This window comes from Tubulanus polymorphus, chromosome 3 (assembly GCF_964204645.1).
Source record: "Tubulanus polymorphus chromosome 3, tnTubPoly1.2, whole genome shotgun sequence".
NCBI classification, from domain to species: Eukaryota; Metazoa; Nemertea; class Palaeonemertea; order Tubulaniformes; family Tubulanidae; genus Tubulanus; species Tubulanus polymorphus.
This window is the reverse complement of record NC_134027.1, coordinates 5858262-5876788: the sequence shown is the minus strand read 5'-3', so window position 1 is coordinate 5876788 and position 18527 is coordinate 5858262. Positions and strand designations below refer to the sequence as shown.

Sequence of the window (18527 nt, the reverse complement as noted above, 5' to 3'; positions counted from 1 at the left end):
CTAGCGGCTTCTTGTACGATCTCGGTTTGCAGTTCGCAAACGCATTAGTTGTAACTGAATGCGGGATGAAAGTTCTAAAAAGTGGCTATATATTGGTGGAGACCACACGCATAGTGCGCCTCCTAATTTTGTTGTCAGTACAAATCACGGATTTAATAAAGAGGACTCGCACGAATTTCGTAATTCGACACTTATCGCGTACAATTAGCTTCTTTTCGCATCAATACAAACGATAATTCCAGATTCATGGTCATTGAAAATAGAAGAGGTGCTATCGCACCGTCTTATCCAAACCAGACTGAAACTTGAATATTCCATGGTCATGATTCTAACATTTGTTTTCCCCAGCAATTCCTTATTCTGGATTGTTTTATCCTCTAATCCTTCTGCGTTACTGGGGCAATTGATGAAATAAAATAATCACCGGACTTATACTTTTACTCGCGCGAATTACTGTATTCTACGAGAGCTATAGCCATCCATTTCATTTCCACTTCCCGAATGCCAGGGTATGAATGATGAAATCAGCTTTCAAATATTCCGAGCAATTACTCTGTAAATTTGAGCGTAGTAAGAGGTACAAATATTTGAAAAAGTTTATCGCTGATTTACGCATACACGGGTTGTTGTTTGAATAACATACTTTGCCATCTTAAAACCAAATGTCAACAATTTTTTACTCCCGAAAGTGGCATATCTTTCTTCAGAACTTATACATTGGTTTTATCGTTTTATAAGTTTCATAATGAAAACAACGAATTGTGAGTATCATTTTTTTCGGGGGATCGATGGTGGGAAAACGTTTGAAGATTTTACTAATGAAATGCCACACGAGCTCTTCCAGGAAGCTACACGAATCCAGAATCTACCCTGCCAACAAAACTCCCAATGCTATGTCAGGGAGCCACTTCTGGGATAAAACGGATCGCGAAGTGTATTTGACATACTGGTGTTCAATCAAAGTCACCATTTCTCGGGAATGCAACTCGTTCAAGAACACCCACAAATTCAGGTAAGATCAAACAATGCGACCGAAGAGTTTAGTTTTATTTCCCCTTTTGCTTGATATGTAATTTCTCATTAACTCGGACATATATTTATTTACGTATTTTTTCACGTCAGAAACACAGCGATGCGCAGTCTGTTTGTTTAATTACGAAATGTGTTTATAAAACAGAATAACTGGGCCAATAATTCAATATACAAATACATGTGTATATTAAAGATTCTGATAGCATGACACACGGGTGGTTAAATGCTGGGTTTTCTGGACTCCTTTCCCCGACGTTGTGTTCTAGATTTCGGGACGTATATCGAAATCGTTTGGTTAACGAACCTATTTTTTCAAGCTTTGATTGATTTGTGGTGTCCATTTCTTTGATTATGATGCGGCAGTTGAAATTATGACGATTATCAAATCTATACGTAAAATGAGAGACTTTTGGTCAGGCCTGTGCTTTTCAATGCTGCGATAGCCCTATCCTGTGATGTTCGTCAATTAAATCCAATGCTATTAGACAAAGAAGGATTGTGATCACACAGCATAGGGATTGATATTCTTGGAATGAAATACATCACGATACAGTAGTATTGAATCTAAGACTGATGCCCAATGCAACCATCATGGTGTGAGTCTCCATTCGAGAAAAGTTGGCCACACTCTGAGAATAAATTGTTCTATGGGATTCTTCAGAGCAATATTCAAATATCGCAGTGACTTCATTGGGGAATGCTGCCCAGACTTGAACAGCAAATGGTTATGGAATGATCAGCCATTTCAACACAGTGAGATTGTAAATACGTTGCCTAATTATCATAATAAATAATTCAGTGATTAAAAAACTCTTTAGTGCATCCGAACTTTAATCATAATTAGGAAAAACGCAGGCCTTTAACCACACTGAAGTACGCTTAATTTTTGCACACATACCGCAAATCTCGCCGCGCATCAGTTTATCTTCGCGTAATGAACATAATTTATCTATTACACCCTCCTACCTGTATAGTTACCTGGTAATGAGTTGTAGACTGATGTCAATTAAGTGGGTGGTCTATATACCATAGTCTGGCTCACTTGCGCTGAAAAAAAAGTCCTCGCCGGAAAAACCTCGCTAATATTACTGCGAAGAATAGTCTCGGCACATATCTTTCCTCATTGCCAATGACTTGCATTACATTTTCGAAGTCCCTTTTCAAGTATTGTCCGTCGGGGATTTCATACTGAAGGAAATCTTAAGTCTTTTGAATTTGGTAGTTCGATTTTGATTTTAAGGTGCATGAGCTTTTGGGACCTTGATGAATTCGCTTTTCTGGGGCTATAGGCTTTCAGGATATAGCTTTCATCAAAATGTGACGGCTAATTCTCTATGATTATTCTAATGATGTCCTCTCTTTGCAGCTTTCAGTAGTTTTTCCACATGTCACATTCACGTGGTGATCATTCTTGGGGATTCGAGTCGACAGTAATTGTTTTCGAAGCCTTTGAAAAAGTGGAAACCCGGAAAAGTAACGACGACACTCCAATTGTACACAAATTGGTATATAAACCAAATGAATTTATTTACTATTTACCGTATTTACAATTACATAGTGTGTAAATATTATCATAATAATATTAATACAATCATTAGATGTTAAAAAAATCAACAATTAAATATATACATGTTTACGAATATACTGTTTTATATTATGTGATGCCCACGGAATCTGTTTTTCACTGATGCATTTAGAAAAAAGATAATATAAACATTTAGGTTTTTCTTCGAAAATTGTTGCTACAAAAATGGTTAATCTAATATATCAAAAGCTCAACAATTTTACCCAAGGGACTTCTCCCACATCGGAACTAACCGATATTTCCCATATTCTACGAATACAAATTACGTTAGAAATCTGTTGCTTTATTCATTTCTATAGAGATCTAAATCATCTAATCATATTTCTATTATCATACATATATATTATCATTGCTAAATACTAAATGTATTTTTCTCACGTACCCTATTGTAATATCAACAGACCAATCTTCGTACAAAAGCCGCCGAAAATATTGCTTTAAAAAGGATTTTTGCATAGCTTCTATGTAAATGTAATGGGACGGGACGAGAAAAATCTTGCACATTGCCTCTTGGATAGAGGTGAAGTCAGATCTGAGTCCTGCTGAAGTCTTCCCATGCTCGCACTGTCAGTCCATAGTCCGCTCATGTTGGACAGTTACTTCTACTGCGCCTCTTCTCTCAAATCGGGCATTTTTCGTAGTAACCAGGATGTGGTAATGGACTGTTCATCGTATTTGATGCGCACGGTAAAAATGGTTTTCGATCGTACGCTCCGGTAGCAAACGCCATATTTTGTGAAGCCATTCTCATCCCTACAAAATATAAATTGAAAACAACGTTTTAATCACCAGCGATAAATAAAAACATTCTGAAACAGGAAATTCAATCAATATTTCGTAGACTGTGGTTCGACAAGAAATTATGGAAATTCGTGAAGCTTGTATCGTAAGAAAATATCATATAGTGGCGGGAAATGGTTTAAGGCGCTGGCTGATAGGAGTCGCTAGTGTCCACCGCAAGGTAAGCGTGATTAAATTGGTGTAGAGCAGCAGGTTTTACAGATAACAGTTTCGTGTAAGACATATGCATAGATGTGTTGAAGGCGATGTTCAGCATTTTACAGCATCGTGTTCATGTCACTGAGGCGTCAAACTGCAAGGATTTAAGATTTTACCTAAAACCCTCCCGATTATGGCGGGCAAAAGGGCGTAAGAATCATACATTCAACGCGGTCATCAAAGTTGCTATGCTTATCAAGATCATCGTGCACAAAATAAAACGGTATTGTTTTTCAAACAGGTGCAGATAGAGAAAAAGAGGAAGTATTTAAAAAGCTTATGGCTTAACTACCGGGGTCACATGCCAGGAATATCTCCGCTGAACGCACTAGTGATGCTAAAACATGCATCATCGCCCACCCAGGTTCGATAAAAAAACCTGAATATCTATGACTATAGCCTGACACAACCGCAATTATGAAGTAATTCCTATTTTCGTAGTTTTTTGTTCATGATCTATGCTTTTTCAACTAGCAGACAACATTTTTTCAAATAATTTTGTCTAAAAAATATTCACCCTCTATGAATCACATCAAGTCAGCCTAAGATCCAGTCCCTTCGACCTCAACTCGTAGAGAGTCGATAAAAAAACATCGAAGTATCTGTGGGTGTGTTAGAGATAATGACTGACTGTCTGCTGACAGACTCAGTCAACCTTGTCATGCGTTTCCACCCGCATAGACCCCCACTCTAACAGATTAACATCATTTTAAACGGTGATTTATGAACTTTGCGAAAAGAAGAAGATATCTCAGGGTGCTACATGTTACACTTGACTCCGGATAAATGCGTTGCTATGCAGTAAAAATCGTTGTCGAACAACTAACATTAACTAACATTAGTATCGCCCGTCAGGTGATTGATGGGTGACCCATTTCGTAAATTCAAACTAAAAAACCTACGTACATATGTATTTTTCTGTGAACTCGGTGTCTGCTAAATGAAGATTTTCTAAATATATTTGAAACAATGGAAGGCGAACAATTTCTAGAACAACAAAAAAGCGTTTTCCGAAGAAAATTGAACAGCGTCAAACGTTGTATTTACTTGAAGCGAATTTTACAGTAAAATTTTTCAGAGTTCTCGATATCTGAGCCTACGTCTCTGAATGGTCAGCGCTGTCGGAAGCTAATGGTCTGTACAAGGATTATCGGAGAGTATAGTACATCATGTTGTGGGGTTTTAATGATTAACGATCTGAGTTATTACAAGCGTGTGTTCATTAGTTGGTCAATCAATGTCAGAATCGTTGTCCATCAGCTGTTGCGATTGCATTCCCCAAATTGCTCAATGTCCCGCATAGGAGTGACCTATGATAAAACTGAGAAAGCAAAGCCGCTACATTTTAGAAAGAAATTGAAAGAAGCATTAAAACGGGACTTTAAAATTCTATTTTTGAAATGTAGCTACCGGACTCATATCGGTGAATGGGAGATGGCCATTTTGCCCGCGAGCGATCGGCAGCTTTTGCAAAATTACCTACAAATTAGAAGCTTTCAAACAAAATGTTTCGACTAGCCGAGACTGAAAGTTGAAGTCATTATTTACCGGCTACCACGCGCTGCCTCAGTTTGAAACGTAAACACCCCGGCGAATCTGTGTACAAATATTTACTACACGCTCTTAGATGAGAAAAGGGGCCACAATAACAAAAGTACCGCTAATTCGAGTGGATCAGGTGCTTCCAATGCCATGCTGCCTTGCGGTATTAAAAGTTCTTTTTAGATAATTACATCGGGCATTTTGAGTTCGGCTTGAATATCGCAAAAAGATTATTCCCAAAATTACAACATCCTTTTTCACTGCGGCTAGTCAAGTAGACTTTTATATTCAAAAGAGGCAAAGTCCCTGATCGAAATTTCGGAAAGAAATTTGACAGAAAATGAACGAACTCGATATGTTCTGGAGGGAAAAGTTAGAGGCAGCGATTTTACCACTCAAACTCGCTGATATTTTACATCATCGCAATGAGGTTTGGTGCGGCGAAGTGTGTTTGAATGAAACAATGGTAAAACCGTAGAGAAGAATTTTATATAACTGGAGTAAAAGTCTGAAAGTCCCCACGGACTGTTGTGAGGTATTCGCCAACGTGGCTGTGGAGGGGGATTACGTGCGCTAGTTTCCGAGAAGAATCGTAGTTGATAACACCTATGAAAATAGGAGAATCTACGGACTCAGCAGCCACAAGGTAAAGGAACTAGTGCACAGATTTGTTCGAAGCAGATGTATGTGTGGTCATACAAGCTCAACGTCTCGGGGAGTTTCCGTTAATATTTTCATAAAAACACCAGGAAACAGACGCGCCAAATTTACGCGCGATCATTCTAGATATATTATCGCACCATTGTTGACGAATTTTGTGGAGAAGAAATGATATTGTGGTTGCAAATAATTTTGAAACACTGAGAATTTTTTGAAAAACAATAGAACATCAGAAAATAGGCTTAAAACCTCATTACGTCAAAACTAAAATAGCCACTCGACTAGAATAATTCTAGAAATTTACAATTACAAGTTATTTGAATATTCGCTTTCTAAAAACTCAGAACCTTTTGATATTTCTCCATCGAAAGAAATATATACTTTGAACAAACATGGTCCGTAAAACGCAGAGAATTTCATGAGTCCATGGAGCAGAGAAGTATTCTGTTTGTAGTCAGCGGCCTTATTACCGTCAGGGTATGAAATCAGAAAACCATGCGCTCAACAACCTATAATGCATTTTCGTCGATCCCACGGTGAGAGCAAGTACCACTAGGGAGAAGGGATCGTGCCTGCAGTAGCGGCTGTCTAACTCAGTACCAGATCCAGCGAGGCAGCTGACCCTCATCCATCAGTTTTACCTGCATATCTACCATTACCCAAGTGCAGAGGCCAACACGAGGAGCACCTGACTTTGACTAAAACAGCTTCAAAATATAACACTTCCATCTAACAATACATAACAGAACAACTAAACAATAAAAACTAATTGTTGAATAGGAGAAACCCGGAAATCCGGAGAAAAGTGAATAACTTGAAAAATCCGGGGATACTGGAGCCAAGCCAACCATCAAAAACAGCGGACCCTTGAATTACCGAATAAACGACAAATTGAAAGGACGAAAACATTAGATTTAACAACTAAGCTTATCCTAATAATATTCCAGAATATACGAAACAAGCCTCGCCGAAATGTGGACAGCGGTGCCTCGTATCTAGCATTTTATGATTTTTCGTACGGTGCAGTTTATCAAATAAACACTGATTTGCTTCGACGATTTACCAATCGTAGCAAGAAATCTGAGTAGTTTCAGAAATTAACAATATTAACTCGCGAAATTCAAACCGATGTTATTACGCAATGCGATGACATCTACACGGAAGTACAGTCAAGCGGAACACTGGCTGCGAGCCTTCTCCAATCAGATCATATTTCCATAAGGTCCATTTTCAAGGTAATTATTAGGTTAATGATTAACTGCGTCTTAACTTTGATGGCACTCGGCCCAGTTTTCCCGTATCCTGTATTCTTAAATAAACCGTTGACTTTTGGTGACTGAAAAATGGAAATTTAAGAGTATTTTTTTCCAAACATAGGTGATACGAATCTTAGTTTTGTTAAGCTTATCGTTGTTAACTTAGTGATATTATGAATGACCCGTTTAGTCACCATTCTTAGCCGTCTCTCTGGGCATTACTTAAGAACATAGGTCCCATTTAGAATTTCTCTTTTTTAAATTTACGGTTTATTTTTATGATATTAATATGCTTATCTTGGATTTCTCTAAAATGTGGATACATTCTGTAAATGGAATTCATTCATTCATACTTGAACTGATAGCTTCCCATCATTTTAGTGAAATATGTTTTCCATTTAATCCCCAAAGGTTGGAGGTGATTAAACCGCAGTTCAAGAAGATATATTCTTATTTGCTGCCAACAATTTCTTGCAAAAAACGACCTATTTTCTTCATTCGCGGGGCCGATACCGGGTCGTTGGCAACAGGATTTAGTGAGTGTACTATAATCCCCTTATCGGCGGCTTAGAGGACATCAGGATATACGCGAAATCTTGTTCCCTGCCGCGCTGTGACCTCAAGAGCCCATCTTTAGTAGTTTCCCTCTTCGCGAAAAAGGGTGAAGAGCACTATTAAATGTATGGATGTATGGAAATGAAAATGTTTACTCAGGCTCTGACGCTTGTCCGCACGAACACTCAAAATTTCCGATGTTTTTGTAAACAATTGTTACACAACAAATAACAGGTGATCTATTATTTAGAAGGTTGACAACCGATAGAGGATTATGCGCGATGTTCATGTTCTGCGCCGATTTATGACGTTTCAACATAGAAACAAACTGTTTTAAGAATGCTTTTACAGTGTCATCGTCTCCATGAAATATGCGGCTCAAGAATCTTTAAAGTATTTCGTTTTAAGAAAAACGTCAAATAATGACGTATTTTATAGAAGGAAAGATATCAAAGCAAAGAGACCTCCATTAGAAAATAAAAAGAAGAAATCCATGCCGCTATCTAACGGAGATAATACATAGAATAAAACTTGAATTTCACCGATCCAAAGATCTGTAAGATTGAAAAAATTATCTAAAGCGCGATGTAAAGAGCGAAGATGATTATTCATTATTATCAGCGTCTGAAAAAAGTATAAACCGTGAAACTGATATTGAATCTAAAATGACCCCAACAATTCAACTCCTCCGGTTAAAATAAACCAATGAGCCTCGAAACACTTTCAAAAAGCCCCCGTCTGATAAATTCCGAACGATAAGACCTGTACGAATGGAATAGAATGTCATGTTTTGAGAGCTTGTTTTCGTCTTATCAATTTTTACAAGAGATAAGCTTTGCCGCTGATGGGTTCGGAGGCGAAACAGCGCTCGGTCCCTGCTTTATGGAGATGATAAGTAGCATCATTCTTATCCTGCCGCGACAAGATGCAGTGATACCGATACGGTAGTTGCCAGGCGCAAAAAGCACCGCCGTTTCGAGTGAGAACGTGTTAGATTCGCCCCGAGCTACAAATATACAAGTTACTTCACATTTCTTAAGATTTGACGAGCAAGAACTTGAAATATGAAATCATTCTTTTATTTGATGTGGATTTTTGTGCGAGCAGAATCCAATATCGCTAACGTCTGCTTTTCAACGTTCGGCAGATGAATAGATTTTAAATGACCGAATTTGGAGTATTTATTTGTTAACTGGAAATTTCGGATTGATCTCAAACTATCCAGTCACAGATGGTTAAAGAAGTGATGATGTAACAGAGGCCCCTATCCCCTTTTCATCAAGGTGAAAAATCGTATCGGGGACGGACGAGATTGATATGTTAAAATCTACGTCTGGTGCTCTTTTCAAACGTTCAGTTAATTGACTTTGGCGGGAGGATTTAGCAGCCATTCCCTGGTGCGCGATAATCTATCTACGTGGAGCTCTGTTCTGGCTATGTTCAATTAGCGCTTCGAAGTAACCGCTACACGGTTAATTAATTAATTTGTTACGCAAACTGAAGAGTAGAATTTCAATTAACTTACTAGAACGCGTGCCGAGCTATTGCATTTCAATCACAAACACAAATGGATAAAAACCAGATCCCACTACCCACCTTGATTAACTTTTAATTGAAATTATTGCAATGATCGTCGTTGTTTTTCACTAAATATAGACTGTAATTTCATCATGTAAAACAACAAAAATTCTGTTGGAATGAAACGAAAAAGCTCGAAAAGAAATGCTTCGAAAATATATTGTATTACTTTTTCATTTTGTTAGCTGGTATCTCGCATTGGAACACACGCAGTGATAAAAAGCATTTCACGGCTTCAATATTGATAAAGTCCCAGTCAGGGGTCGCGATAGAAGTTACATTTGGTTCGTAATAGGCCGTATATTGTGGTACAGGAAAATATGCGCCACAAGCCTCGGCGTATTTGAAGTATTTCATTGTAGCAACAATTATATTTTGATAGGAAAGCGAATCGCCGATGATCATAGGACAGCGTAAAAACGAGAACACAGCGGGTAAACTGACCGAAACCTGTCATATCGAGTTAAGCGGGATAAAACAGGCCATTATAAAACTGACCATCCGTTCTCAAGCAGCTGCTATAGGTTTACGGATCAAGGAAAGCGGCGGATGGAGGCATAAAACATCAGTTCAAATCAATCAACGATTTTCATCCGTTTATACCCAATGCGTACATCGATGTACTTTAAAAAGAATGCAAATTCTCATCAGACATCACCGGGGCCATAACGATTTCAACGATATTTTGAGCAGGACTAGCGAATTAGGTCAACGATGAAAAATTCGATTAATTAAAGCTTTTGCTTCGTAAAACTATATGTTTTCCAAAAAAAAATTTATCATTTTTGATTAATATCATTATCAAAGACATGCTTACCGGAAGCGGCTGCCAGGTCCATAGGTTGAGTATCTGTGAGTGCGTTTTGTAGGGCAGCATATGGACTATTATGTTCGGCGGTGCTACCGTGACTGCTCGGTGATAGACTCTGCATCGAACCCGTGCTACCGGTCGGACTGAGCGGCTGCTGTTTATAACGATTAGGATTCATCGTTGACATCCATCCACCGGTTTGGGGATCCCGGTCAGTGTATGGATGAGTCGGAATGGTCGTCGTCGGTATGGACATAGTCATACTGCTGGTATAGTCCCCCATAACGTTCATACTAGTCGGGGTTGGGTAGTGTCCACCCATTGCGGTGCCGTAACTAGCCGGCACAGTCTGTTGACCACCGTACATGTTCATCATGTTGTTCATGTCGTAGCTTTGTCCTCCGTAACCCATAGCACCGGTCTGGTGTAAGTGTTCCGCGTAATGAGGCCCGAGCATCGGATGAGATCCAGCAAAATTGTTCAGCATTCCGAAAGGTTTCATGGTTTGACATTTTCTACGGAATCCACGCGGTCGACGCCTGAACGAACCTTCCTCGAACATGAATTCGGCCGCTGGATCGATCGTCCAGTAATGTCCCTTCCCCGGGCGTCCGAGTCCTTTTGGCAATTTGATGAAGCATTCGTTCAATGACAGATTATGCCTGACAGAGTTTTTCCACCCTTGGTAAGAACCGCGGAAAAATGGAAAACGTTGTTGAAGAAACTGATAGATTTCGCTGAGTGTGCATCTTTTTGTCGGCGACGCCTGAATGGCCATCACGATCAAAGCGATATATGAATACGGCGGTTTTTCTTGGCGACGGTTTGCTGATGATTTTTTGCCATTTTTCTGGTCGCTGTCGGAACCTTCCGCTGCCGAATTATCATCTTCAGTAGCTGCGGTTGATTTTGGTCGCTCGTCGTCGGAAGCGTCACTCATCGGTTCCAATTTCGGTGTCAATGGCGGTATCGTATCAAGTTGATGATGTTCCAATCCAGCTCTCAAAGGTAGCGATTCCATTTTTATGATTGTTGCAGCGTCCATACCAATATTCGGTCGAGTTAATAGCGCCATTAAACGCTATATTTAAGCGAATTCGATTAATGAATTGTAGAATGTTAGCAGTAAAACTTGCGAACGAAATCTCAGCGTGTGCGAGTGACTGACTCACGGAATAACTGTAGCGTTAATTGAGTTGTGCACGACTTGGAAGATAAAGTTGAACTTGCTGCGCTGATGGATGCTTTCAGAATAAAGACCACTTCTCATCCAAAACTTGAAACTTTACTCAGTTGAGGTTATCTGTTGCATCTGGGACGCACCATTCGACGGCGCGGGTGGGTAGCTCACAGCTGTTGGAGGAGGAAGGGAAATCCCAGCAGATTATTAGCGCTTTGTAATTCGACCAGCCTTCGTATAGTACTACTTTAGCTCGAGACGCTAATTGCCAACGATTGGAGGAAATATGATCGGAATTGGCGTTATTTCACAACCCCTGCACCCCTTCACATCAAATGTGAGAGGCCAGATACAGCAGGCACCTCCATCAACATCCTCAAGCACCTCCCACAATTTAAGCGTCATCGGTTCAAAGACTACCTAACGTTCTGTGCATCCAAAATTATATTTATTTATCTGTACCAGTGCGGTCCTTACTCCGTTGGAAAGTGTTTGTTTTTGTCTTAACGCCACCGAAATTACCGAAGTGAAGCCATCCACCGAGTAATGCGTGTATTTATTAAACAATAGCAAATATTGTTGCATGTTGTAATATCAAATTAAAAAACCTCGTAACTTATGAGCAAAATATCGTCGCTGAGAGAATTTTGAGTAACCTCCGTTAATATTTGGAAGAACATATCTGATATAATCGGAGCCATCCCCATTCATTGAAAAACTTTTAACAATATAATGCTTTTCACTAAAAGGGTATTTCATTCAACGATTTTGATATTTGCCTTATTTAGAACATAATTCAAGGTTGTTGAGCTACCATAAATATTTCAGCATTTTGCATTTCAAGTATTCAAGCCACATTCATGAAAAATGAAAGAAAATCATCAGCATATTGAAGGAGGAGTAGAATTTGCTACTTCGATAAGACCCGGTCCATCATATTGGGTCGATCATCTGTATTTTACCCGAGGTTCCGTACGGCACGTTCCTTCTTTATAATGTCGAGTGACATATATTCCATGCACGACCAAAAATACAAGTAAACAAAGATCTCGACGCATACGGGCCACACACTGTGCTGTCAGGTGGTTTACCCGACTGATAAGTCGGCATTTATCAGTCGGTTATCAATTGCAAAGATCTTCAGTTCGGAAATTGTTGACATTCTATTGTAGCATCTGCGAGTGATGGGCTTCATGGCCAATTATAGTTTAATTGCTCTATAGTTGCGGCAGATGAGTAATGAACCGGTTGAATGAAAAAAGAAATCCAAGTCTCTAGCGCTATACGAATAATATCATTTATTGAAATTGCATGAAATTACTGCGGTTCCTCTGGCTTAAAATATCCGAAAATCTCAAACAAAATTTTGTTGTTCAGCGCCATCTAGCAATGGAAAAGCACATTAAAAGTTCGCCTAACAACAACAAAAGATATCAGTTATTTATTTCAACCTGCCGATATTAATGCCAATCCGTTGCGATAATGGCTTATCGGGGTTTAGGAAAATCGCACAAAGCGACCGAGCTCACAGTGCATATAAACAATTAATACTTTGTGAATGAGCGTTATTGTCGATTGTAGAGCCGCGGTGTCAAAACACCTTCGATTAAGACAGTTAATGGGGGTTTTTTATGAACTTCTGGAGTTGAGTCAGATTTCTGTACGAAAATGAAAGGTACCATCTCTCATCATAAATTAGATTAATTCGATGATGAGTCGTTTAAGTAGGTAACGTTATCCACACTTCCTTGCCTGTTAAATAACACCTGATAAGCGAACTTCGACTAAGCCGTGAGAACAAGGTATTTCGTAGCATATTCTAAAGCAAGGTACAATTGAATGAATTTCTTGCTGTATTTTGGGAGGTAGTTTAGAACGAGGGTAGATTTGAATGTCCAGATGAAAGAGGGTGAAAGGAAGAGTACATGTGTTTTTATAGGCACTGACACTGACCAGTCCGGCACTGATAAAATATCTACTGTTGAAGATATAAGATATAAAATTGATACACGTATATACCTAGAATAAATATGAATATTGATTATCATAAAGTTATTAAGTTATTGCGAATATATTAGCGTTCTATTCCACTCGCTCTGTATCGTGTTGTCAAATAACCTTTGGGAATATTTGTTGTAATTATACGTTCGAATCGGGCTAGGGTTTGATCAAGAATGTTCATAACTTCTGATTTGTTCGTTTCGTAATTTCAATCGATTCACATAATAATAACCTACATGGGTGAGACGGTTTAATTGCTGCTTATACGAACATCAGGAAGACATCGTTCGTTAAAAATAACGTGCACGAATTCATGAAAATTTTCGGCCGACGTTTCTTCAGATTAATTAGATAGTCTGCGCATTTTTACCTATGATGATATGCACCTGTATTTAGATGCTATTGGCTATTTACAAACAATAGTTCGTCTGTTCGTGAATTGCGTCATTGTTACTTTTCGCATCTGGAACACGCATCACCGGTACGCGCCGACAATTTAATCGCACGTGCTCCATCAACATATCGCGATTTTACAAAAAAAAAAATTTTATTCAATATGACGAAAAGAAAATCTGTAAATGAATGCACCTTACGAAAATTTGTCTCGAGTTTTGTGCTCCGAGGAAACACGGGTGGTATGGGTTTAGTAATAAAACAGACGTTGAAACGTCTAAAACTGTAGCCACCGCTGTCTTCAAAGTCATTGCACTTCAGAGAGACTGCACTGCAGCGTTTTTAAAGACGAAAATATCCTTTAATCTCTGATAACTCAAAGGAATACAATTTCAGCTGTTCATAACTTCTGCATATCTATTTTTGATCTTATTTCATATTCCACCCGGCATCGCAAAGGCCTTTCAAATCCTAATGAATTTTGTGCATAACAAAAGATTTAGATTTAGATCCTTAGAAAAAAGTCTTTCAGCTACGTAAAATCGAAAAAAGTACCCCATCTCAAAAAGTTTTTAGCGGTTTCGCTGGCCCATTGTTACATAATCTATTGCAACAAACTATTGCTGTCCTTGATTCGTGAAGCAAACCGGGCCGTGAAAAGAAGTTAGCGATCGGTTTCTACGTAGTAACGGCGTCTGAATCAAGTGAAGACAGCTGCCGAGCGATGTCACCACTACCTCGGCCTACAGTGCGAAAAACTCACACAACAACATCAACAACAACGCAGCAACTGTTGTGTTGGATTCGGCCCTTTGTCGATCTATTCGTCCAGAAATCGTCCGTCTCCAAGCTTTCTTCCGATTCATAATAATCATGAATAATCATACATTTCCCATGATAAAAAGTTTAGGATGATCATCATTAAAATGTTAAAGATATTTTAGACGGTATGATTTTCAATTCCTTTGAATACGAATAATGAATCTGAGCGGTGGCAACTTCTAAGGACTTTTAGGTCCAGCACTTCAATCTTCGTGTGTGGGGTCAAATGATAAACTTCTGATTATTTTGCTTTCCTACGGGAGGAAGATACAAATTATATTCTGCATTGTTTACCGATGCGTTTTCAAGTGTTGCAAAAAATTTTGTTGCGAAAATGAGAGTTGTATTTCCGGGTAAAAAATGTGTGTTTATCCGGAAAAAATAATTTTCAACATGAAAAACTATCGGATTAGAAGAATGACTGGGTTTTTGCAAAGACGATCTACAGAAATCAACAGTCCGATGACGACTTTTTAAACCTTTTCGTATTCACCATTTTTTTAAATAGGCGAAGTTATAATAACCTCACCGACATTACAATATCCAGGAGGATAAATCGTTAAATTGTAATAACTTTGCTGTCAGGGTATGTGATGGAGAACCGGCGTTAAAACACCTTCATATATACATATATATGTAGCAATCTAAACTGTTTTATAAAAAATTCCATTTACTCTTGGCACTGATTGCGTAAATTGATTATATCTCGGCATGAAACTTGGTTTATTCGTATGGAAAGAATTTATAAATTGTTTGGTAAATCATACAGGGAAGGTCGTACGATTTCGAAGCTTTCGACTCAAAAATATTTGCACCATGTTTAGTCTTAAGATATTTTGTTAGTACACAATGGAAGAAAGTGGGAATTAAATAGTGGATAGTATCATTCCAGGACCTCATTATCTTTGGCGGTTTCGAAGGAAAAGCATCGTACTTCCAAAGGATTTATATGTGAAAAACTCCTCAACGGTGCGATTATAATCAAGATTCGAAAAATGTTCTTACGCCTCTGAATGTGCTTACGGATATTCTTGCATCAGTGCCTTCTTTTTACAGGTGTTGAGATATTGGATTAAGTGATTAGGATTACCTCATATACTACACTTTTGCTAATATATATTCACTAGGCTAACAAATGTCAGATTCGCCACACCTGATGGATCATGCATTTTGTAAAAGTGAGTTGATTTGATAAAACGTCTTAACGAAAATCCAGATCTATATGATAATTCTAGTAATTAGATGATGAAAAATTAACATAATCGAAGAAACGATCGATCTACCGATACGAAGTAACGGGAAAAGCCACAAACTATGGCAGAAACATTAAAGACGAATTTGTTTATTCATCGTTTATTCTGCGAGCAAGTCAGACTCGTGGAAGCGTGGCCAAATCATGGCCAGTGATTATTGGTGATAACCGGAGGGCTTGCGAGTTTATAAATGCTGACGTTGTTCGGCATTTTACACCTGTAACTCTGAAGTTCACGTGATAAACAAAACGGTCATCATCTTGAAGAGGAAACAGTGTTCCTTTCAGCGTCTCACAAGTGGAAAATCACTGAACGCAAGGCAATAACAACCAAGGTGCTGTTACCGTGGAACATTTCATTGAAATGTTTAATTTTTCTGATAAATCAAGGCACAATGGCCCCGTAGATTAGCTACGATCAGAGATTATTTGCCATCCATGTTTTCGACTTATGTCCAGCATGGTTTTGATCAGAAGATTTGATCAGAAGATTTGGTTGATATTCTTTCCTTTGTGCGATAAAAACGAATTCACAAAAAGCACATGCATAACATCATAACACATAAAGATATATTTTTGGTTGATCCTGGAATCCCGCACTGCATTAAATCTGCGTATATGTTGTTCAAAATCGATGGTAATCTCTCGAAACGTCTTTTCACTTTTTCGGTAAGCAAATCTCTGAAACCGGGAAAATTCATTTGGCGTCGTTTTTATCGAATATCGCAAAATCGCTAGTTGATTAGGCGTAGATTTTTCAGTATTAATAAAACTGATGATCTACAGACGCATGACGCGTATTTTACTAAGCGATAAAACGCTCTTAGCTCTCAATTATAAATTTGTCAGTTGATTTAGTGGATATCATGCTTTTCGGAGAGCGTTTATCGAAAGTGGGAACTTGTCCAGGTATGACCGAAACGTCGGCGAGTTTAGCCGACGGGCTCAGACTCCAAGATTAGCCGTCAATCAATCAATATGAGAAATACCGGGGCCCGGTTCCACAGTTGTGAGTTAGAGTTAACTCTGAGTTAACATCAGTTCATTTTCAAAGTTTTAACTCTAGGGTTAAATTTAAATCAGAACTGTGGAACTGGATCCAGGTGTTTGACTAAGACACTGTCGGCAATTTCGTATATATTTTCATATCTAACTTATTCATATTTTACTAATACAAGCATACTCTGACGTCAAGTTATATTCATCACAGGTAAATAGGACCCAAATTTTGGAAATAGTTCCTCGAGCGGGAAGCTATCGTTTACTATTCGTTACTGTTTATGGTTATTCGTATACAGTCGGGAGTGATATTTGTTAGCGAGCTGGAAACTGGAGCTGGTAAAAAATGTATTTTTTTTCTGAAAAGATGCAGCAACTGGACACAATGTAACTGCGAGTCTAGTCTAAACAATAGGCGAACACAAAGCTATAATTTACCTAACTGACAGCGCAAATCTACCCAGAAAACATAACCGCCAACTGGATTATCATATACAAACCAGGTACATAAACTTCCAGCAGAATTAATAAGCGAGTTGTTTTTTGTAATATTAACCCTTCTGGAAGTAAAGTAGACTTCTCTAAGGGATATGTGAAAGGAAATATCGTGTCCGTCATCAAACAGAAATATCAATAAGGTTGAGAGTTCCGATTTAGTTAGATGCTGCTATTAGTCCAAGTTTTGCCTGTTCTAATCAGAAAGTATATAAAAACCAAAAAAAAACCAAAAATACTTCTCGATATACATGTATATATATACATATATTGGTATGTCAATTTTACTAAATAATCGTCTGGTATTTTGGCGCCAGTGTTGCGCATGCGCATTCACACTTTTCGGCATGATTGTCAGCTACCTCACACCTCGCTTCAAACACACAACACCAGCATAATTTGCTGCAAATATGTTTACAGCCCAAATGCTATATAATTTCCACCCTTTTTATCACGTCTTATATATTTCGAGTGACTTTTTTCGTCCGTGCGACACTGTAAAAATATCTAAAAAATCATTGTTTGGGTTTGAATTTTACGCGCATCGATCATCCCCGTCGTAAACGAAGTATGCGCCACACATAAATCACGACAATATGATCGATTGTAACTTTATTTTCCAAAAATAAGAACGTAAAATTCGAAATTATTGTATAAATACAACATCAAAATGAATTATAATCCCCATTAGCAATGTAGATTTTTATTTGTTAAGCCACATTGAAATAAAAACGGAACAATGCCCCTGACTTCCGATTTAGAAGATTATTAACTCGTTTAATGCGAAATTTATTAGCAATCATCTGCAGATTGTTCAAGAGGGGTTCTTGATCTCCTAGCAAAATTGTCCGGGCCTGGGAATAAGAGTGCAATTATTCACGCAAGCATATACATATGCAGCTTGTCAAACCGAAATTAACACGAAAGCATAAATCTAAATACTGCATGGCTCGCGGGTTCTGGGAAGAAATTTCTACGAAATACATCCGAAACTTCTGCAAAATTTACCCTATTCTCGAAATTGATTTGCTAACATAACATGAATTAAGACGTTATCTTCTATGTCTTTTTTCTCAATACCTGATCAAGGTGTATCAATACAAATAATTGTTTCCAAAATAACTGTAATTTTCATTATCGATGATAACTTTCAAACAAAGAAAGAATACCACGTATTTTTCCACGAGTCTGCTACACGGATTCGATCCTGATCCGGTTTCGACTGAAAGAGTTAAACCCCTAGGCTCTTACAACGTACTGTCTATAGCAATTTCTGCTCTTACGAAGCGATTATTATCAGAAAAATATGCATCCATAATTTACAAACAATGTCGACTGAGTGTGTATACTCAGTCATTTATGGTTTC

General features: G+C 38.3%; 1 protein-coding gene across 1 annotated transcript; it reads right to left on the bottom strand.

Moving 5' to 3' along the window:
• Positions 1-2575: 2575 nt before the first annotated feature.
• LOC141901969 (forkhead box protein F1-like) lies at positions 2576-11255 on the bottom strand. Its single transcript, XM_074789581.1, has 2 exons — positions 10025-11255; positions 2576-3370 (listed from the first exon to the last, which is right to left on the bottom strand). Exons 1-2 carry the CDS (start codon positions 11091-11093, stop codon positions 3237-3239), a joined length of 1203 nt encoding a protein of 400 aa, XP_074645682.1. The 5' UTR covers positions 11094-11255; the 3' UTR covers positions 2576-3236.
• Between the last annotated feature and the right edge of the window lie 7272 nt (positions 11256-18527).